This window comes from Buteo buteo, chromosome 1 (genome assembly GCF_964188355.1).
Source record: "Buteo buteo chromosome 1, bButBut1.hap1.1, whole genome shotgun sequence".
NCBI lineage: Eukaryota > Metazoa > Chordata > Aves > Accipitriformes > Accipitridae > Buteo > Buteo buteo.
Window position 1 is genome coordinate 32244485 of NC_134171.1, and position 24186 is coordinate 32268670.

A 24186-nucleotide genomic window follows, 5' to 3' on the forward strand; every position below is an offset into this window, starting at 1 on the left:
GTGCACCCTGTAGAGGGCACTAATACACATATAAAAAGTCCATCATATGAAAGTATATAGTATGTATTTAAAAAGTTACTGTAATAATGCCTTCAAATACTTTTGAATTCATGAAAAAGTGAAAATATGAGAAGAATCCTCACATGTATTTCTACAGTGCTGAAATGGAGATATGTTGATAGAATACATTTTGGTGCCTATTAGACCAAAATGAAACAAAAACATTAGTATCTCCAATTATTGAAAGTCATAATTTTTTTTGCAGATATGAGAAATAAAATGAAGCTATAATATCAGTCCCTCACAAGGTTGTTAAAAACTTTCTATTTGATATTACCACTAGTTATCTTGATTATCACCTATTATGACTATCTTTTTATTCCTGCTCTTTATTAATATTCTGGTTTCCCTCTAGAACTAAATTACACAGATGAATACAGCACATTCAAACCTCGCATTACTGCAATGCAAAAGGGCAAATGACTTAACTCCAGTAAGTCTTTACTGCAGTTTTAAATGGAAATTCTGCAGCTGTGAGAGAGAGGGTGAATGTGCAACAGTAATTTTGTCACTTAATATTCTCACCTTCAAGTCAGCATAGCAGTGAAGCAAGCCTTTTAATTTAGCAACAAAATGGAAGCAGGTGTATTTCAAATCAATAAACTGCAATGATTGTAAAGCACCAATGGTCATGTTAGCAAATGCATGCCTATGTGTGATCTGTATTAATTACAGGAAAGACACCATATTTTCTGCAGGAAAGGACAAGATACTAAAGCATACTGCAATATGCTAAAGTTGCCAAAATACACATCTTTTGCCAAAGACTCAGATGTTTTTGCAGGCAAGAACCACAAGAGAGTTGCCACATACCTTGCAGAGGCTGCAGGAAGAGGGTTTATGGCAGTAATTTACTGCTAGACCTACCACGCCATTGTCAAGATGGGACTGAGCTGGTCACAGAGTAATTTATCAGTGCCGGTCTCAATACTCCCTTCGGTGTCACCAAGGAGCAGTATCAGGACTCGGATTACACAATTCAGATTACCTAGCAAACCTTGTAACAGCCCAGCTCTGCTGTGAGTCTTGTGGCATAGCCCTAGTCTAGTTTTTGCTCTTTTACTGTTTGTGAGTCAGGAGAGACTCAAAAATCACACTCTCGTCACTGTTGCAATACACGTAACACAAAATCTCCATAAGACTTTTAAGTTTTAAGCACTTTTTGTTGCCTTGCTACATACCAAGGCATGTCTGGCTAAAATTAGCAAAGCAGGCTTTACTTCTGCATGAAAATTCGGTGGGGTCAGCTGTCAGAGAAACCTCTTGTTCACATCCTCTTAGACATTAAACTACATTATGTTCAGGCAGTTTCAGAACAGAATACTGAACACTGGGTACCAGGATTGTCATATCTAGGGAACAGAACATCCTACAATTTGACGGTCATCATGAAACCAATTCTTTTGCTTTACCATTTTTAAGTTAAAATTACAGAAAGAATATGTTTCATACATCCAGCTATCAACAAAAGACCTTACCAGGTTCAGAGATAGGTTGAGAGACAAAAAGAAAAACCATCCTTACTTTGCATTTTCTTCAGATCAACTCTGAGAGGTATTTCCCTATATTATTTAGTTAACAAACTGTCATGATGCTTACGAGTCCAGCCTTTCAGCTTTCACTGAAGAGAACCTTACTTGGAAAGATCTCTATTCTTATATTCTTAAACCTTCCAAAGGAATTTATTTCTTCTAGATTCAATCTTCTTTGTCCTTTAGTCTCCCTCTGGCCTCTTAGCACTGTGAGTAATATGTTCTGCTTTTTTCAGCAGGTTACTCTCTCTGCTCCTTTCCTTGCTTTGTATTAAAGGTTCCTTTTAATATCTATACTAATTTTTCACATTAATGCTTTGCCAAAATGAAATTGTTTTACCACTGTTAGTTTTGCTGTCATGAAGAAAAAAAAGAGTATTTTCATCAAAACTTCAAATTCAGAAACTCTAATTGGTCTTTTGCTTTCATCCTAAATCTAAATATAAACCAGAGAGGGAAGGCCAAGAATGACAGTGAGAAGAAAAAAAATTGCAACTATAAAAAGCCTGAAAACAGTCCTGACAGCTAAAACATGAAACAAACTTGTTGATAAATATTCTTTCTGCACAGTATGCTTTATCTATTGTGTTTTCTCTGCTCCACACGGAGAGTGTAAAAACAGATTAAAAAAGTAGTCCATCATTTGGTAACGCTGCTAAGATAAAAATAGCAAAAATAGTACAACTGGTTTGCTTGATATGAAAATGAGTATTTTTAAAAAAGGTATTTCCCTTTGATGTGTAATGAGAAAAGACTTTCAGATGTAACTACCAATCCCACCTCCTGCATTCAACCATAAATTGGGAAAGGACTTTTTCAAATGAACTTAGCATTCGGATACCGCCAATGTTTTGCTTTGTTGATCTTGTGTCTTAGCGTGATGTCTAGGTACTTTGAAAGCTTTACGTGCTGCTATACCTAGACCTTTGACGACCATAACATACTTGCTTTGCAGAAAATGATGCAGAAAAAGGACATGAAAAAGCACTATTCCAAGTGACACTGTAAGTGGTGTAACCTATAGTACTTGCTGTCACTTCTGTCACACTTTATGTATCAGATTGGTTTAGAGTGATGATGACTTAAGGGCAGTCTCCACTTGAGCTAAATGGCATTTGTAAAGGAATAAGGCTGCCAGGAAGAACTGAAAGGCATTTGTGTGTGCATGATTTTGTGTGCGTGTGTACATGTGCTCTTAGATCTATGCTCTAACAGTCTTTTTCTAGCATGCTCACAAAATAGGTTTGAAATGTTTTACAAACCTGCTATGTAATAGCTTCAATGAAAACCAGGATATTTGCTAAAGTACAGTTACCATAATGCTGAATTCTAATGCTTTCTAAGTAAGAACAGCTAGAAAAACATATCCCACTATACCTATTACTGATATTACCATTGACAGGATCAATACAGGTGTTCTTCGTATATCAAAACTGTAAAATTTATGGTACGCATGTTCACTTCAGTTTATCTATGAATGTAACATACACCATCAGGAAACATTGACATGGAGGTTTTAGTGTGGGCTACCAACTACAGTATGATGATTTCTGAAAGGAGAGGTCTCTAATTACTTTGCCTTGCTAAGCTCATTCATCCTATCCCTTCTTGTAGTGAAGTGTACTTATTCATGCAGCTTTCTCATCTTCCCCTCACTGTTCAGAATCTTACTCAAAAGTGAAGTTGAAAATACACACCAAAAGTAACTAACTTCTAAAACAGAAGTATGGGAAAATCCCCTATGCAAAGAGGAACTGTACACAGAAGGAATTAAAGGACAACAGAATGGTCCCTTTTTATGGCCCAAACCAAATTATTTTCATTTTCTCTCCAGTAAGATGAAAAGGTAGCTGTATAATGTTACTTTAGAATGTCAGCGTGGTTAATCATGGATGCTTTACTTTGCCAAGATATGATCAAAACCAGCCACATTTGTTGTGTGTTTTTCCATTCATACAGTTCTAATGCCATTTTGTGAATTAATCCTGTGAAATGACAGTGTTTTGTAGTGTTGCTCTTTGTTTCAAAACACTGCAGTTTGGCACTAACTCTGCTCAGTATCATACCTAGGAATGCCCACCTCATCAAAGCATACAGTTTGGACCAGTGTACTTGGCTGTAACAACATTTATTCAGACAGGAACCAAAAACTCTGCATTCCTAGATTAGCTCTGATCTCCTAGGTTTGGAATGGAATATCCCAAAACTCTGTACCTCAGTTCAAGTAAACTGAAAATAGTTAATAAGACCTGACACGAGATCACTCAAAGAAAAAATATATAATATTAATTGCACACTGTCCTATGCACAAATGCACAGGATGAAATAGTAATGTAAAAAAGAGTAAAGATTTAACACTTTTGGAAAAAATAATAAAAATTAGAAATGATGATGAAACTAATGAGAATAACTTTTAGAAATGTATCAAGCATAAAGTATACGCTAGTGAAAAGTAGATTAATTGAAAAGCAGAGAAGGAAAGTGAAAAGATAATTTTTCCCCAAGGGATTTAAACACAAAATAGGAAGAGGTCCTTGCTAAATTATTTATAAATTAAGAAATTGGGATACTAATTAGTGCAGAAGGAAAACGAAGTGATTCAATAAAATCTCAGCCATTGTCCAAGATCCTCAGAACTATTTATTACTCCAGTCTTGCAAAGTTCCTCATTGTATGCTTCAGCTTCAGCGGTACAACTCAGAGGACCAAAATTCAAGCACACATTTAAATGTAAGATTACTGCCAGATAGCTTAGCTATTGGTGTTGCAAATTCAAATCCAAAGGATGGGCAATGTAGCTCTGAAAAATGTGAAAGTGCTCAAACCAATGAGGCAACTAAAATGACAAACCATGGGTGAGAAATAGGTATATTGTAACAATCTATATAATTCATAGCTGCTTTTAAAAAACTTTGGAGAACTTAAGCAACAATTTAGTTTATTCATTCAGGGCTCATTCTTGCTCCTGCACAATTAAAAGGCAAACCTTACGCTCATTTCAAGTTCCAGGGTACTAGTTCCAGTTCGTGGGGCCTGGCAAGGATGGAGAAGCCTCATGATCTGCTTTATATTTGCTTTCAGTAAATTTTCTATAGAATGTATTTACTGACAAGTATGTTTGCTATCATAATGCTTTGAAAATGAGTATGGCAAAATAAATCTTGGCATTTTAATTACAAGTTTTGCACAGGCAACTAAATTCCAAGGATTAAGTTTATCCAATAATGAAACAAACATAGTTCTTATGTCAAAAGAGCTTGGATTTCAAATCCTAACAAGTCACAAAAAAGTAATCATGATCAAATCATCATCACAAATTATTTACTGAAATTCAAACAATTAAATACAAGAGAAACGCAATTTGTTCACAGATGTTTCACAGCTGGAAAGTCACCCATTTCTACAGTGGAACTGCTTAACACAATTTTTTAAAAAATGTATTAGTTCTATTCTTAGAAGGTTGTCTGAGTCTGGTGATATTTGTGCATTTGGAGAGGCTAGGCTGTCAGGGGCCCTTAGATCAGTCCTATGACTATAATATTACTGTCCCTGTTGTGTTCAATTTACGTGGACCTAAATGACCAGGTGACACCCAAATTTAGGAATTAAAGTCTAAGAAAGAGGTAAGAGGAAGAAAGAAATTAATTCCTTAAAGAAAGGGACTAGCTGAGGTCTGAAGAAATTGCGAGGCATTCACCAAGAAGGATGCTTGTTGTGATCCGGGAAGCCCATTTGAAAAGCTTCAAGGATTGATTACAAGAGAGGACAAAGTAGGAGAAGAAGATCTATGGAGGATGTGTTTCTACACCAGGAATACCTGACTAGGCATAAAGACAGTATCACATAGCTGCTGAGAATAAAGGGAAATTCAGTCAGACTCGGGTCCATACCAGTGCAATTAGCAGTTTCAAGACCATTCAGGGTAGATTGTGTTTAGTTAGATTTCAAGTAAGGGGAAAACTTGTTTGCATCCCCACACACTATTTAGACTTACCTTGAGATTCTTGTCTGATGATTGGGTCTCAGAAAAAGGAGGCTTCCCCTTGGAGAAGTGCCTGCTGGGAAAAACTGACTTGGCTGGTAGATGGAAGAATTTTGAATAGGAGTGGTAGTACGTAATGAAGTTCTGCTCTATCCGAAAGACTTGTGCTCATCTTAATGACAGGTCTCCCAAGAAACAAGAGTATTCATGTGGTAAAGAAATAAAGCTGTTGACCAGTCACTGGTTGACAGAAATGGTCAACCTGTGACAGGTCAACAGCCATGTAGAAGGGATGAGAACTCTGAAGGACTTCCCTGGAACAAGTCAGAGCAAAGGTGTTAAGTGTACACGAAGCGCAGACAGTAGAGCTGGTAAATAGCTTGCCTGTCTCTGAAAGCACATGCTGAAAGGCAGGAGAGAAAGCCAAGAAAGTAGGTGCTGGTTCTATGGCAGTACAAACACTACTTGCTGGACCTTGATTGGGGATGCACGCCCTTCCTTCTATAGCAGAAGGATATTCCACCTCTCTCGTAATGCCCCATTGTGCTATGACTTGCTAGGGATTCACAGAGAGACTTCAGTGTTCCTCTGTTTAATGAAAAGGAAAATCTTAAAAAATGAATACAATTATTTGCTGCTGTTTTACTTTGTAAAAGAGAAAAAAAAGAAGTTTACACTTAGCTTGAACAGAAACACTTTTATGCAAAAGTCAAAATGAGAGTTTTGTAATTGATAGGTTTCGTGAGTGGTTAGTTAGTTAGAGATACAAATGGAGAGCTATGTGCAAATGCATATACTGATGTCTTTTTTGGTCATGCTACCCAACTGTTTTTTTTTTTTCATTCTTAAACACAGTATTATAGCTAAAAAGACCCTTAAAGAATACAAATAAAACTACAATGAAGAGGTCTGTATCTAACACGTTAGTAAGAATCTTCTGCTGTAAATTTCTGCCAGAATTCTGATTCTTCTATCAGTGTTGCATGTAGAACAACAACAGCGTATTGTTATACTGGAACCTTCTAGACATTACTGAAACATAACTGACCTTGTTAAATTGTCTGCAATCTCCATCTAATCTTGCTAAGTGTTTTACAGAAAAACCTCATATAATCTTATAATTTCCCATTTTCTATAAGGTCTTAGTAAATAATATGCACATTACATTTATCAACTTCAAATGATTCTCCAATAAAAATATTTTTGGTTTCCATGTAAAGAAACTTTTTATAATTTTTGGTATAAGTTCAAGTGTGAGGCATGGTTCCTGTAGTGACTGATTGTTCTGATAAATAAAAGCTCAAAAAAGCACCAAATATTAGTTAGTCATAAAGTATTAAAATGCAATAATAAATAATATGAAACACTTAAAATTATTTAACATAATAAACAATTATATGTGAATAATACAGCTACATGCAACCTTTAAAATAAAATTAATATAGACAAGTCTTCTTTTAAACAAGCACAAACTTATAAGAAGTGTGCCTGCCTATAACAGTGACAGCTTCAAAGGGTAGGACATTATTCCTAAGGTTAGAAAGAATAAATTTTATTGAATTTATATTATTTTGCTTGTGACTAGAGATAAAAAGAAAAAATATCTGATCTTTTCTAAGGCTCATTCCTTGCTGTGATCATTAAGTTCAAAACCAAATCAGGATCAACCAGCTCATCTTCAACAGATGTTGGTATAATTTGTTCTGCAGAGGAAAAGGTAATTCTACATGCTCTACAGCCAAACTATTCCAGTGTTTCACTATTCTTTCCATTAAAAAAGTCTTGTTTTTCTTCTTTAACTTACAGAGAGCATCCCTTGTTTTTCAACAGGCTGTTTCTCAAGGCCTCAAGACTGATATCATATTCCCTTTGATAATTTTTTCTTCAAGCTGAACTGCACCATCTTTTTCTCTCTTCCCTGAGATCATGCTTCTGGACAGCCAATCAATCTCATGGCTCTGGATTCTATCGGGTTGTTTACTAAACAATGGTACACCAAACTGGACTAAGCACTTTGGAGAGGACCTTGCCAATGTTGAACAGGCTAGAAGATCTGCAGGCTCTACTCCTGTTTACACATTCTGGCTTCATGTTTGACTTTCGTGCATCACATAATGCTCTTCAGCTTCTGATCCAAAATGTTTTCTAACTCTTTTTCTGAGGACTTCAGTGCACCTTAGGAATTCTCAGAGGTTTTAAAATTGACTTCTGGAAGTCAATTTGATTTTTGTTTTGCTGTTGTCTTTCCCTGTAACTTTCAAACAGGGGATGTTGTCATTACATGGTAGTTGCCCTCTCTCAGATTTCATTCCACCTTCACATTCTCAATTCCTCCCCACTGATCAGCAACACTCCTTATATTACTTTTTCAACAGTGTGCCATCCTTATAATCTATAAATGTTTTGTACAATCTTGATCACTTTTTCTCCTAATAGAAGTCTGTTTCTGTAGTTAAAGGAAACAAGAAGCCCCCAAACATTCCAAATGCTGTCACCAGGCCCTGTGCATTAGATGATTCTTTTTGTTTATAAAAAGCTTCATCTGTATAATCTTTTTGGTTTGGTGGTCAACATTACCACACAGGTTCTTTGCTCTTTCATCAGTACCCATGAAGTATAAATCCATTTACATTTTGAATCTCAGAGCAGTTGTACATTCTTCAGATGCATCCATTTCTGCCTGGATGTTGAGGTTTTTTACTTCCTTCTCTTTTTATGAGATGATTCTTACCACATATAATTAATTTCTTTTGTAGAATATATGTTGATTTTTGCCACTCTTCCGTCTGGAATTTACATTACCCATTCTGAATTGTTATACATTTCTACCTACACTTCTTAATCTTCATACACATGTACACACTTCTGTATTTTCTGAACCTTGAGCAAAGCCACATTGTTATACCTTTTAATTCAAATACAAAGGCCTATACACATTGATGATATTTTTCTAGAGCCAAATGATGACTTATTATGTTTGTGTTTCGGTGTGGTGAATTTAATGCTGTCAGACACTGTGAAATGTAAACTCGTCATTAGCCACAATGAGGATAGGAATTTAAATTCACAACGTAGATTGAAGGCCAAAGGCCATATTTTCATGGGTGATACAATTTTTTTTCCTAGGGTTGCTTCCTGTGGGTGAAATTATTCCTAGCTTATAGGAGTCAGCTGTGAATAAGCTTTGAGATGTATTGCAGAGCAGAAATTATTTGAATATAATTTCTTCACAGCTTTGACTGCATACCTGCTTTATAAACAGATCTACAGATAACAGTGAAGTCTGAGATGTTACTGGTGGAAATCTGCTAACTTTTCCTCTGAGTAAAGCTTTGTTTCAAACTGTGACTGTCATGGACTCAAATAGTACCTCCCTGTGAAGATTTCTGTATTTACTCTTTCTGCTGATTCCTACCTAAAATTTAGAGTCAATATCTTCCCGTTCATTCACATAAGTTTTGAAAGTATGATGTATGTCATGACATACTCTTGTATAATTTCACCATGCAGTTTACAGCTACTAAATGCATTAGCTTGTACTGAAATTTGGGTGAAAAATTTGCCTTAAAATTGGATAAAAATAAAAAAGCCACTTTGTAGTGGTTTCAGATAGGATTCAGAGAAAACAAAGTGCAGTTCTGACATGTATTACATGGCTCACACTAAGAGGTACGTCTGTATATTGTTTGGGAAAAGTCAGATGCCTGCAATAGTTCCTATAAATTTAATAGTATTCCTCCTATTCTGAAGGCTTTACAAATTCAAATCCAAATGATCTCATTTTCTAGCATCTAATGAGAATACTCTTCCAGGACAAAGCAAGATATTTTTGGCCTGTAGTGTCATCATTATAGGATGAGTATTTGGAGCCAAATAAGCTTTTCATTGAACCTAAATCCTACCATGCTTTGCAGCCTGACCCTTATCTCAAACAACAGAATTTTGTTTCCAGGCAGAAATAACTCACAAGCAAGTACTTTAAGGCAAAAAAAGAAAATGGGAATGCCTTTATGATTCACCTTTCCCTCCTGTGAGTAGCTATATCTTAAAAATAGAGATCGGTCTGACTGCTGTAATTTAAATGTGCATTTTCGAAACTACCAGAGCCTGAGGGCATGTGAGTCACAGGCTTAGCTCAGGTTTTAAGAATTAGAATTTTACTACAAAATCTGAACCCAATTCATATCCACTTCCTGCATCAAAACCTTCTGAATGTTTAGTGTGTGTTTTCCAAACAAGCTGGTTTGGTTTGATTTAAGAGTTATCTCAGCTTACTAATAATGGGGCAATTTTCCACCAGGCTTTGACCCTTACAAAGGCCACGTGGATTTGCCTGGTATCGTGCAATTCAGACTCTTCAAAACTAGAACTACTTTAAATTGCATCTCTGGACTCCGCACAGTCCTTCAACAGGGAATGTGGAATATGACTGGGAATATGATGTAGATATTGGCAGATTTTCCCCAAAATATTCATTCTAACATTGGTCACAAATATCCAATATCTTAATCTTGGTGTCAAACATTTAACCCAAAAACCAGATTCAATCTGGAAGTTAGAATCAGTCTCTGGATTGGTTGTGTTCTGCAAAGGAAGAGCTCAGACAAGTACAGAATCAGCTCAAAAACATAAGTCCTATTTAATAGAATTAAATAGATTACAGCCCAGAAGGAGAGGAAAGGATTGAAATCTGTCTGCTCTTATAACTGATGTTATCCTGAAAAAAGAAGAAATAAAAAGCTGAATATGGAAGGAGAGGCATTGAGAAAGCATGGATTACAGAAAGGTTGACTCTGTAGGCAGTGGATGATTTTCCTCTACCTAAACATCAAAAGAGTGTCATTTTGCTGGGTTTTTTTTCCTTCCTTTTCCTTTCTCCTGCCTGACTATATGCTCACTCCTTCTATGTCTCTGTTTATAAACAGTCTTGTTGAGTATTTTTCAGTGGAAATGCTGTAGGAAATTGAACATATTTTCCTGGGCTGGCAGAACTGCTTGCATGTTTGTCTGCTTTTTCAGAGAAACTTCTTTTATCAAGCTTCTTTCTATTTACATACATTCCTGAGACCAATCATTCTGTTCTTTGGCATGTTTTTGTTTAAGTGCCAAAAATCAAAATCTTTCTTTTGCAAACAAACTGTTATTATCCTTAGGACAATGTCATCCCCCAACAATCTACATAGTCACCTGCAGGCTGATGTAAGTATACACAGTTGTAATCTGAGCTAGCCGGATGCATTCTACTCTTAACTAGAAGATATAAATCTATTTGTGCAATCTCCTGGATAAGAAACTTATTTATTTAGTCTCACCACTTTTAGCCTGCCTATAAAACTTCCAGTTCATAGACAGCTTGGAGCTCACATATATCTGCTTGTAATCAGCTCTATAGTTGTACCTCAAGAGTAATGCTCTGACAGGTTGCTCTGTTGCCAAGAGATTAGACTTCTGCAATAATATTATCTTTCAATCAGAGTTCTCATACGGACAAATCTGGACATTAAGTGCTTCCCTGAGATCTAAATAAGCTTATCAGAAACCTTATTATTCCAGTACATTTTAGGGTACATATTAATGTAGTCATTACTGAGGAAACACAGAAATTCTATATATGTAATGCATTTTTGTTACTGACAGATGATGATAAAAGAATTCTGGTTCATTCAGTGTTCAGGGTACTGAGAGTCTGGCATTACCTACTTAAAGGTTTATCTTTTTATTATAACAGCAAATACAGTAGTTTTACTGTGGTCACATAATTTGGCTGTGTAAGCCAGCTTAAAATGATTAAGTGCTTCCCTTCATCTTGTGCCACTCCACTCTCCAAACTCCATCTGTCCTGAATGACAATCCACCAAATGAATGTGGCAAATCCAAGATCTTCTTTCCCATTCATACTGAAATTCCTATTCAGCTTCTGAAGGCACTAGATATATGCCTACTGTAATAAAAACATACATCAAACAATCATTTATTTTTCTACACTTCAGTACTTGTTATAAATATTTTATTTCTACTTTTCTAACCTAATTTGCAATTCACATATATTTCCTCATATTTCTGTCATATTTTCTTTTTATAGCCATAAGCCATATTTCTACTTTATCATTTCCTTTTAACTACTCTGGAAGACCTTTCTATATTTCAATGACCTGCAGACTCACAGTCCTACAGATTAATCTTAAAATCAAACATAGGTACTGATGCACTCCTCTGCATGTTAATTCTGGATATTGTTAGAATATTATTAGAATATAAGTATGTAGGTATCTTCTGAAGTTTCCTTGATACATCAAGGCTCTCATCTTTCATCTAGTGAAGTAAATGGCTGATCAAACCCATACTAAACCCACTATAAGCATATACTTTAGTGTAATGAAAAAGATACTTGCAGCCCTTCACAGATTTTTCCCTAACACTGTTCTGGTGTCAAAGTAGATTTGACCTACACATGTCCTGCTACTAACGTGAGAAAGTTTCCATTAAAACTGAAGCATGCTAACTCCTGTCCTCTGACTTCTGTCTTTCTACATAACTTTGCTATTCGACAAGGAAGAAGGCTCATCGCAAGTCGTAACGGTCTGCAAAGTTTTTATGCCTCTTCTTTTTTTTTTTTCTCCTACTACTGCTAGCAACTATGTGCAAGCCTTATTACAATAGCAATTCCCACGATGATATCTATTATTATGTCTGAAATATGGAAACAAAATGATCTTCAACTAATTATATCAGCTCACAAAATACAGACATGGAGCTCCATATATCTGAAAACTTTTGTGTTTCAATAAATTATGCAAGCAGTCGAACTCTATAGAGCTATTACTGAAATCTTCGTAAAACATTAACTGACAAGCTTTTAATTAGCTTCTTACTTATTTTCAGAGCAAAAATATTACTGTTAACGTATTATTTATCTTTATAACAAAATTCTGTTTTATCCAGAAACGAGTTCAGGTCCTGTGCTGAAACAGATACCACTCAGACATGCAGCAATATGAGATGAAAGAAAATAAGCCAGCAGTTAAGAAAGTAATAGGAAACAAAATAAATTAGTTCTCCATAAAGGTGAGTAATATTTTCTAAACAATCTAGACTGGGTTATTTAGAAAAAGTGCTTCAGCTTATTTGCTGCATCTAGAAAACATAATTGGATTTGACTGCAGAACAGCAATGGCTTCTGATGGAAAACCTATGTGGTTTAATTTGCAAATCCATTTTTGCCTTGCCTTTTATAAACATGATTAATAAAAAAAGTCACATGTGCAAGTACAACTGCTTTAGAAGGTGGTACCTAAACTTGTAACAAATCAAGTTATGCTATTGTTTTCATGGGTCCTGGAAGAAGGGTTAGAGACAAAACCATGGTTAAATAAAGAACACTATAGCTAAGTCTGAAAGAATTATATAGATCAGAAGAACATGTAGGAGACAATACGAGAATTAAATTGCAGTCTCTTCTCCTTCAAAAATCAGAGAGAAAGAAATACATTTCAAAAAAGCAAAATGTTTGTATAATTTGAGTAAAACATGGTAAGTTTAATGGAAAAGAGAAGTTTCTGATAATGTGGTTTTACCCTTAACTGAGCAAACCACCTCAAAAGTCAGAGGAGAAAAAAACCTGTTAAATTGTCCAAAATAAGTAGTTTTCCTCTGAATATAACTAGACAGCCTCCACTTTGCTTAGTACTTCTTATACAGCTGCTAACTACAAGTTTGGATTAAGAAAAAAGAGTAAATTTTTGTAGAAAGAATTACAACCGTCTTTTGTAGCTGTGTCTCAGAAAAATGTATATTAAGCTAGGCCTTCTTAATCTGTTTTCTCAAAAGTACTCTGACAGGATAAAGCAGAGTCACGATATAAGTTTGCACTCTCACCAAGTGTGACCAATACAGTGTTTTCAAGTTCTGCTATAAGAATATCTTAGAGAGATGGTATTGCAATTAAAAGAGATATGAAGTAAAAGCATAGTGCAGAAAACTTTGTATTAAGATTTAAATAACAGAAGTAAAAGTCAAACAGATACTCTTGCTCTGTAACTGCAGGAGGGGAGGAGTGAAGAAGACTCCACGATGCTATAGATGTGGTCCATTCATTGGGACAGGGTGAATATAAGGGATGGAGAAAGGTTTAACCATGTGCAGAAAGGAACCTGTGAGCCCACCAGAAGAAGCTCAGCTCCTTATTCCTGCTTCTTTCCTGGCTCTTCAGCGATAGTTTACTTCATCATGCCTTTCTCTTCCCTCCCTACAAAGCTCTATGATACATGTTAAACTTGGTGGTAAGAGACGTCCCTGTGCAAAGGGACACAAAGCAAAGGTTGAATGTTTTTTATTCTTTCCTTGCATGATACCGTAGAAAAGAGCTAACACAGTTAAAAGAAAAAGCAAATGTAACGATGGAAGAAAGAGTAAGAAGTCTAAGTTAAATCAGCCAACTGCCTAATTTTAAAGTGAGAGACCCTTAAAAGGGAAATATATAGCTGCAATATCTCTAAAAGAAAAAGTACTACTTCTGACTCCATATTTTCTTATCTGCGAAATATATTGATATCTGGATTACTAGCATGTTTCTACTATACCTTTCTCCCGGGAATAGGCTGCCTATATAAAAATCTACAAATGAAAATGCTACAAAAATAATCAATGAGAAGCTGGAAACTTAATCTTTCAAGTTTTTATTAATCAAGAATTTCTTATACTGCCTTATGATAGATTGCTTTTTAAAGCTGTGCATTACAAAAGCATTCTTCTGAACTGAGAAAAAATCATATAAAATAAATCCCACATTGTCATAGCGGTTTATAACTGCCCATGATATGGGCATGCTTTAGAAAATTAATTACCAAAATGCATCATTTAATGGACCCATTCACAGTGAAGTTTTTCCAAAGAGACACTGTTGACAGCTAAGCAAGAAAATAAAATCAGGTTTTCATTGTGGTACCCCACTTAAATAACTACATGTGAGAGTTTCATCTCCAAATAAGTGCAGTTTATTTTTGCTTTTTGATATTCATTTTTTGTTTTCTCTGTTCTTCCATAACTCCTTTCCTCTATCCACCCTAAGGCACCATGATTATCAAAACACGGGCTTGAGAAAATAAACTAAAAAAAATTTCTGATTGATGTTTGACATTATGATGCCTTGCCAGGTTTCATCAGTCATATCATGCCATATAGAGTAATGCAATCTGATTGATGCAACTCACAGGGACTCATCACCTTTCATGTGTTTGCTGAAGAATTTAAAGGTATCACACAATCTTTGGACAGAATTCAAAGAGCTACTATATGAAAGAAATATTTTGTTATTTTATTTTTCCACAAAGACAGGATTTTTTTTTTCTTACCCTGCTGGAGATTTTTTTTTAAATACTTTTCTTGAGTTTACATGGATCATACAACTTTTAGTCTCTATTGGGAAATCTATGCTAAATAATTTCAGCTTTAGACTGAAGTCAACAGTAAAGCAGAGATGTTTCATTATAGCTTTATTATTTGGCTGCAGATTAGTACTTAGCTGCAAAAAGCCTTTTAGGGATACAGAAATTTGTATATGAGGTTATTCTGTCTAAGCCTTTCAGAAATGCTCATTCATTTAGAAATCTAATACTCTTAATTCTGTGGGATAATATTTTCTTCTCTAACAAGATGACAGAAGGGTTAATCTAAAGTAGGCCCTAGGGATTTAAAGCATAAAATTTTGAAACTAGCCTTTTATAGCCTCATTATAAGATGGTTTACTAATGAAACCTGATTTCAAGACAAGATGATTATCCAGAGATTAAAAAGAATGATCCCAAATTCATTAAAATACTTTTGAATAAACACAAAAGAAGAAAATATTTTTCAAGTGTTTTTTAAAAGCAAATTATTTTTTCAACTTACAATTACAAAACACCTTAAAAAATTTTTCTGAAGAAATTGCCCAAAATGTTGGACATTAGGCTGTTTAACGGAACACAATTTGTATTTAACTTCATGATGTAAAAGGCAACACTTGGAACCTGTTAAATCCTCCAATATGCATATTTTCTTTATGATATTTAAATGCTGCTTAGAGCTTTCTTTTTGTGTGTGTGTACGGAAGTAAAGTCAATGTTTTTATTGTTTTAACCCTAAAGTAATTTTTCTAGTTCAGTAAAAGAATTTCTTTGAAAATTCAAACCTAACTCTTGTTTATTTTTCACTTTAGCCACAGAAGGAAAATCAGATACCTGTACAAACAACTCTGGTAGTAAGATTCTCTGGTAGGAATCAACAGGTATACAGTAATCCCTGAAACTCAGCATTAACTTAGGTTTTCCCAGCCTTTACTCTTTTTTTTTTTCTTCCTTTTTTTTTTTTTTTAATTTGGGTGGGGGAACTTAATATAAATACACATGCAGTCAAGTGTATTTCTCAATTAAGGAGGAAAACCTGTTCTTTTCACAAGGAACAATCTTATATCCCATGCTAAGCATCACTGAATAAATTTTTCATTAGTTGTTCTACTTTCTATGCCACTAATGTCAACAGGTGCTGTGGGAACTCAAGCCACTTTGAAGTTGAAGACAGTCGAGCAGTGCTTTGCTTTTGAAGTCTGATTAAAAAAAATTACCATGACATCTACACTTATGAATGCATTTCTTAATGACAGGAAATATAATCCTCAGTGCCATTTGTAAGATAGTTTATTTTTTAGCTTATGATAGATACTTTGAAATCTCCTGTGTGGATTGTATGTTTAAGATTAACTTTCTCAGTATTTAATATTCTGAACAAGTTTGAACCTTAGCAGGATTCAGTATCATTGTCTTTTTTCTTCATGAGTTATTCCAGTTATTGTCTTAGGTTTTACTATGGTAAAACTCTTGTACAACTACTATCTATGAAGAATTGCTGCTGACTCAACAAAACACTGATGTCTCCCTCTCCTAACCCCACATGTGGTAAACCAACACAATTTAGTGAATTATATTGGATACTGCAACATCACTAAACTGGCTGCTTGCAAAAGCCTTTTCTTTTGGCTTAGCAGTATTAAAAAAGATTGCTTGGCTGGAGAAGATGGACAGAGGTCAGATAGGAATGAAAGAGGAAGAAAAGTTATCCCACATAAACTGCCAAGCAACCCTCTTGAGGCTTATGAAGAAAGTTCAGTCATAGGTTGACTCTGGACTTCCTGGATCTACGTTAATGCTATATCTGGCATTACACAGAAGTAGAACTACCTAATATTTCTTTTTAAAAGGTTTAAAGTTGCCGATAATGCATTTCTTACATTTTACAGACCAGAAAGGGATATCTTATCACAATAATCATAAACCAGAACCATCTTTTACTTTCTACACAATTGAACTTTCAAACTAGTAGGTTGATTTCAAACTCTGTAAAGCAGGCATCCCCAGATATAGACTAACCTAAAGCTAAACACCCCTGACGGGTGAAGCAATTCAAGTTTTGTATCTTATTCTCAATTATGAGTGGATAGCTCAAGTCCAACCTAAGTTCAGGTAAGATTTTATTAAGCAGTCCAAGTTAAAGCATTCATCTAAACCAAACTTAGGTATCTGTTTGTTTTGTTTTTTTGGTTGTTTTTTGTTTTTGTTTTATAAGCTCACACATTTCTAATATTAAATTAGTTACTAATATATACATATATGTAATTATGACAGTAAATGCCAATTAGAATTATTTTTCTTATTTTATTGAACAAATGTTCAAGACAAAGTTGCTACTTACTACACTTCAGCTGAGCCTCCTAAAGTAAAGCAGCGTACATACCCTTAATTCACATGGAAGTTAGACTTGGTACTTTGGATACAGAAAAAACAAAGGTCATAGCATATAACAATAGTTTTTATCATTGTGAAGAGGCATTACCTAAACAAATGGCATAGGTACCACAAAACAATGCTTAATGGTAACATATAAAAGCCAAATCACTGTGGTAAGGGTGATTTGTACCATAGTTGGTCCTGCAGAGTTTAAATTCAAATCTGCCTTTAGAAGAATTGTGTGCAATGTCTTTTGGTTGGTCAAGCAATCACTGATGATGAGAAGACTTCTTCCTCTCCAGTGGATGAAAATTTTGTAGAAGTCTGACAGCTTAATTATTACTAGAGGTATTAAAAAAATAACCAACCAAACAAACCAAAACCTCCAAAAGTTTACATCCATTTCGAAACCTTATTATTACCTTACCTGTTACTTTCAGTCTGTCGGCTCCAATGACAATCTCATCTTCATCTGCAGAAAACAATACTTTTCCACCTTCACTTGCCCTCACTTCAAATCTCTTACACAGGGCCTCCACAGCATCAGCTCCTGAAATCAAGGAAGTGAATGTTTCAGCTAAGATATTTTGTAAGAATAAAAGTAGTCATCAGCATACGTGGAATATCCAAAACATATTGAATACATGAGGATTTTATAAAATACTTGGCTTTCGGTAAGCCTGGTAGGTAATTTGTATTATAAAATATTGTCAAATTAATTTACAGAGTAACTACTTCACTACTGCCTATCAGGATAGAATTTGAAGTAACTACAAAAACCATCTATTTCAGTGCCATGTGTGGAAGTCAACACAAGAATTTATAATGTACTTAAACTCTGAGATCTTGAAACGCCAGTTCAGACAAAGCTTTCTCAGGTTTGCTCAGCTTAAATTGCAGTTTCTTGCCAATGGGAAAAAGGATAACATATGAGCCTATTCCGTAAAGACCAACAAATCAACACAGCAGAGGAAGGTATTTTTCATTCAGTTCTACTGCAAACTTGAACAGTGGAATAACAAAAAAACCCCACCTAACAAAACAAACAAAAAAGATGAGCTGAGCTATCACAATTTATCTTATATTCTATGAAACAAAGCTCCCAAATGTCTCGAAGCTCCAAAACCCTAAAATAATTCTAAAATCAAACAGACCTATGGAATTGCATCTAACAGTGCAATAAAAAAAGTTTGCAGATACCAAAACTCTGTTATATTTACTATGCTTTTCAATTTACAGGTCTTATCCTTTTTCTTCAGTTTTTTGTCTGCTAAATTGTTTCTGAAAATGTTTATTTTATTTTATTAATAAGTGAAAACAAAACTTTAGTTCTGAAAATGCTGTTGAAAAACAATGAAATGCATATAGCACAACCAGCTGGAAGGCAAATTACAAGATTTCAGGGAATAATTACCTGACAATTTTCTCATTGATCTCTAATTAGATTTCTAATATACACCTGGAATGACACATAATTCTGTATGGGTAAAAATTATGGGGAAGGCTTTATGGGCAAAGAAATCCATGTATGACGTTTCAGTTTATCAATCTGGCTTACATGTTTGTAAAAAACCACCTGCTTCCATAATGTGGAAGTTTTCAGTATAATATGCAAATGCACATTATCAAAATATATAAGAAGAAATATAACAACTGTGATAACTAATTTTGGATAAGGAATTGCCATAACAGGCCTTAATTTGCAGAAGCAGCTATAAAATCAAAACAACACTTCCTCTTACTTTCAGATGAACTTACAATTGTACTGTGAAAAATTTCTGGTTTTTTTAATTTGTTAATGTAAAAAGAAAATGAAAAGGAATTATAAAAATACTTGTGATGCCTCATTTTCTTGAAGTTAGACATGTTTATTCTGTTGTAAATGGGTAAAATGGTATTTTCTCCCTCTTTCTGTACAATTGAACTTTATTTTAAAGGTGATAATCAGGTTGTTGGCTTTGTTTTGAAAAATACTAGATTTTTGTAAAAACAGACAGGACAGATTTCAGATAACCTAATGTTAGCCATGGGATAAATGCTACATCTCAAAAACATTCTAGGATGCTTACTAATAAAAAGTACAACAAAGTCTAATTGTCCATCAGGATAGATGTAATCACAATATATATTCACACATAGCTGTCTTACTGAATTTATCCATTACTCTTAAATACTTTCTAAAGGTCAGTGGTGGTGTCCCTGACAGTGTTGCCCCAGGCACATCTGAATTATTTGTTTAAAATGCTCACGTTTAGCTAGCAATGCATGCTAGGAATACAGTTGGGAAGGATACTCCATTCTTTTGCACTACCATAGGTAAAGATATCTTTTTAAAAAGCTGTTAAATACTTATTTATATTTATTTGTTATATGAATGCTTGTTTTATGAAACCCAGTGAGATCTAGGCATTATCAGGCCTCCGGTGAGTTCAACAGACTGTTGTGTATCTGTCCAGAGGCAGAAACATAAAAGGAAATTAGAAGGTCAATTTATCATTTTTTTCAATTTTACTTCTTAGTTTGCAAATACGTTAAGCTTCTATGTTATTTTGCAAAACAGTTCCATTGCAAAATAAATCATACTGTTGTTGACTATATCCAGTTACTCCATGAAATTGGGATGACCACATAACTCAGATTACTGTAAGAACTGTAATAAACCAGATAATATTACTACTTAATTCATTTGGAAGAGGGAGAAAATATAATAAATTGTAGACTGGTTTAAAATACTTGGAATTATAGATGACCTTTTATAAATTACTTCTGAAGATTATATGACCCACTGATAATTTACACGCAGCCATGATTCAATGCTCAAAATGATATATGATAGTCATGAACAAACATTGTTCACAATAGCAAAACCAAGGTGTAATCCTTTTTAGATAGCACTGCACAAATGTGTTTATCCTAGAATGCTTCTCATGGTTCTGAATGGGAAGATCAGTAGAGGCTAAAGAGATCAATGTTTACTTGTTGAATATGAGTGCTTCCAGAAACTTTGTGGCTTGAAGGAAGATGCCAGAGATAAGATCAAAGTCATTGGTAAAATTATTGATGACAAAATAAGTGGTAGCTTCATATTTTAAATAAGGATGCATGCTGCTATTTAACCATTTCATTATAGTTGGAAGAACAATCGTGCCATTGATATTTTGCCACTGTGTTCTCTGGAGGGGAAAAAAACCAAGCCTGTTACTAAGGTGTTTGGGTTGCCCTACTAGAGACTGTACACTGAAAGGTTCAAAATCAAATAGCCTTACTATGCTAAACAGAGAAACCATTTACATTTGACATAAGCCTTTTACAATGTTTATCTTTTATTCATTGACATATAATTTCTTACTGCTTCCGTTGAAATTTCTTTTGAGAATTGAAAAAAAATCTGATGCTATCAAAACATTCCATTCTGATACATTTTTGGAATAGTGTTTACATTTGGCTTCGAAATGTTTGTTCTTCATTTTGAAATACTTAAAAGGCATACAATTAAAAGGCATTAATTTAATGCTAAATTTATGAAAACTGTATTAAAATTGACCTAAAATATATTCCTTTGAGGAAAAATTGGAAGCAAACATTTTTCCTGTTTTAGTCACAAGTTTGATTTCAAAATCTCAAAGCCCTTCTGGAATTGTATATTAATTTTCTGCACAGGTCTAGTTTTCAATCATTTTGTAAATTTCATTCTTTTCTAAGATAGCTCTTAGAATAGTATGTATTACACTTCATGAGTGCTGCATTTGGAATCATTGTTGGAAAGCATAGGTAAGAATTCTGTTGCAGAAGTAAATTTCAGTTAACAAGAAATACGAATTGTATTTTAAAACAATCAGCTTATGGTTTCAGGTTGCTTAACAACTACCATAATATTCTATGTGAAACTCTTGCATACCAGAACATATTATCAAATATAGCACTTGATAGACTATCACATTAATCAAGAAGATCACTCAGTTTAAAGTCTTTAAACACCACTATATACAAAGCACGGTATTCTTATTTCCCCAATTTTGCAGAAGGAAAAGATGTTGCACAAGGCAAGGGTACCACCAGTCCCTAAAATGACAACAGTTCCTACCAGTAAGTGCATTCATGGTGCTTAGCATCTGATCCTCCCATACATGCTGGACTGGTGTGGCATCACCTGGACTGGTGTGCCTGTCAGGCACCCTGCCGGAGTGCCTGCATTTCCTTTGGAGGGAAATCGCAGCAAGGAGGAGGAGGGAGAGCCCTTGAGTCTCACTTCAACAGTCAGAAAGCATACTTCTGCCAAGTTTTGGGGAAACAAGCTGAGGACAAAAAGCTGAAAATCCCTCCTACAACATCTAGAAAAAGGTCAGTCAGGATATTTGTGCTATAACTGGTAATGAACCCAGGTAGACTTAGCACATTCTGCTTTATGTGAAGCACTGTCTGAAGAGCTGTTTGTAAAAACACCGTGCTCATTTATGGAGACAGGTAATGAGAACATAACAAAGGCCCTGTTGCAATAAGACAAGGGGTAATGGTTTTAAACTAGAAGAAGGTAGATTCAGACTAGAGGCAAGGAAGAAATTTTTTATGATGATGGTAGTGAAACACTGGAACAGGTTTCCCAGAGACGTGGTAGATGCCCCATCCCTGGAAGCCTTCAAGGTCAGGTTGAACAGGGCTCTGAGCAACCTGATCTAGTTGAAGATGTCCCTGCTTATGGCAGGTGTGTGTGTGTGTGTGTGGACTAGATGACCTCTAAAGGTCCCTTCCAACCCAAACTATTCTATGAGTTTATGAAAAACAAAACACTCCACTCAACTGATTAGAAAAAAAAAAATACAATACAACCAGCATTTATTGTCATGGTCCAGGAGACTTGCTTTTTAACATTGATGGGTTGCAAAGCAAGGAGTCCACGACAGTGTGCTGGCTGCCTGACAACAGCAACAGCATCCAAGAGGGACAGGAAAGCAAAGCTGAAAAAGGATGAAAAGTTGGACCTGTCCTTGTCCTGCAACCATAGTTACAGGTCAGGAAACCTAATAACTTAATACTAACTAGTTTCATCTTTGTTTAAGAGCTCGTGATTGCTTAGCTACCTAAAAGTACGTGGCTTTATAAGTACTGTGATGCTGCTAATTTACACACATGAAAGTTGTTAGTTCTCTAAAGAAAAGGGATTAACAGAAAAAGTGAAAGAAATCAAAGACAAAAAAGACCTGCCACATTCTTACTCATTATCTATCACTGCAAGTGACAGCCCATGTTTCAATAACTGCCCTTTAGCTTTTAATGAAGAATGACTTACAGAACAATGATCTGGAGTTTCTACAAAGAAATGCATATATTTTAGATGCTTAGCATTAGTGCTTCTTCAGCATTGCATTGTATAAAAGTACACCTAGAATTCACCTAGTCCAAAATATCATTACAGGATACAACACTACTTTTTTCTGCTAAAAGAAATGGGCTTTTACTTTCTGTTGCACTTGGTACTTAACACTGCATCACTTATTGCTGAAACAGTGGTTAGTGTATTCAAGCCACTTGAGAGATTACTCACAAAACATAATACATGTTAAGTTTGTCTCTGACGTAGAATCAGATGTGAATGTTATGAAAATGGTTTTGAAAAGTTAAACTGCCTACAGAGTAATGAACGTTATCAAAATGGAATTCTGTTTCATTACATTTTCATTTCCCAGTTGAAATAAGAGTAAGCAGTTGCATGTGCAATGTATTAGTGAATTATCTTCTTAGTGTAATGCAAATTGCTGTGTTCCAGAAACACTCTACAAACATACATGTCTCATAAAATCATAGAATCATAGAACCATTTAGGTTGGAAAAGACCTTCAAGATCATCGAGTCTAACCATCAACCATGCCCACTAAATCATGTCCTGAAGTACCCCGTCCACTCGCTTTTTGAATACCTCCAGGGATGGTGACTCAACCACTTCCCTGGGCAGCCTATTCCAATGTCTGACAACCCTCTCAGTAAAAAATTTTTTCCTAATGTCTAACCTAAATCTCCCTTGCCGCAACTTGAGGCCATTTCCTCTCGTCCTATCTCCAGCCACTTGACAGAAAAGACCAGCACCCACCTCACTACAACCCCCCTTCAGGTAGTTGTAAAGAGCGATAAGGTCTCCCCTCAGCCTCCTTTTCTCCAGACTAAACAACCCCAGTGCCCTCAGCCGCTTCTCATAAGACTTGTGCTCTAGACCCTTCACCAGCTTTGTTGCCTTTCTCTGGACACGCTCCAACACCTCAATGTCTTTCCTGTAGTGAGGGGCCCAAAACTGAACACAGGACTCGAGGTGCGGCCTCACCAGTGCCCAGCACAGGGGAACAACCACCTCCCTGCTCCTGCTGGCCACACTATTTCTGATACAGGCCAGGATGCCGTTGGCCTTCTTGGCCACCTGGGCACACTGCTGGCTCATATTCAGCCGGCTGTTGACCAACACCCCCAGGTCTTTTTCCACCGGGCAGCTTTCCAGCCACTCTTCCCCAAGCCTGTAGCGCTGCATGGGGTTGCCGTGACCGAAGTGCAGGACGCGGCACTTGGCCTTGTTGAACTTCATATGATTGGCCTCAGCCCATCGATCCAGCCTGTCCAGATCTCTCTGTAGAGCCTCCCTACCATCAAGCAGATTGACCCTGCCTCCCAATTTGGTGTCATCTGCAAACTTGCTGAGGGTGCACTTGATCCCCTCGTCCAAATCATTGATAAAGATATTAAACAGAACAGGGCCCAACACCAAGCCCTGAGGAACACCACTTGTGACCTGCTGCCAACTGGATTTCACCCCATTCACCACAACCCTCTGGGCTCGTCCATCCAGCCAGTTTTTCACCCAGTCAAGAGT

At 35.7% G+C, this 24186-nt stretch overlaps 1 protein-coding gene across 1 annotated transcript in view; it reads right to left on the reverse strand.

Moving 5' to 3' along the window:
- Positions 1-24186, reverse strand: part of SGCZ (sarcoglycan zeta) — a 522780-nt gene that overhangs the window by 31950 nt on the left and 466644 nt on the right. Inside the window, exon 5 of the mRNA XM_075026628.1 lies at positions 17761-17883. Within this exon, the coding sequence (XP_074882729.1) occupies positions 17761-17883 (123 nt within the window). The remainder of the gene's footprint in view (positions 1-17760; positions 17884-24186) is intronic.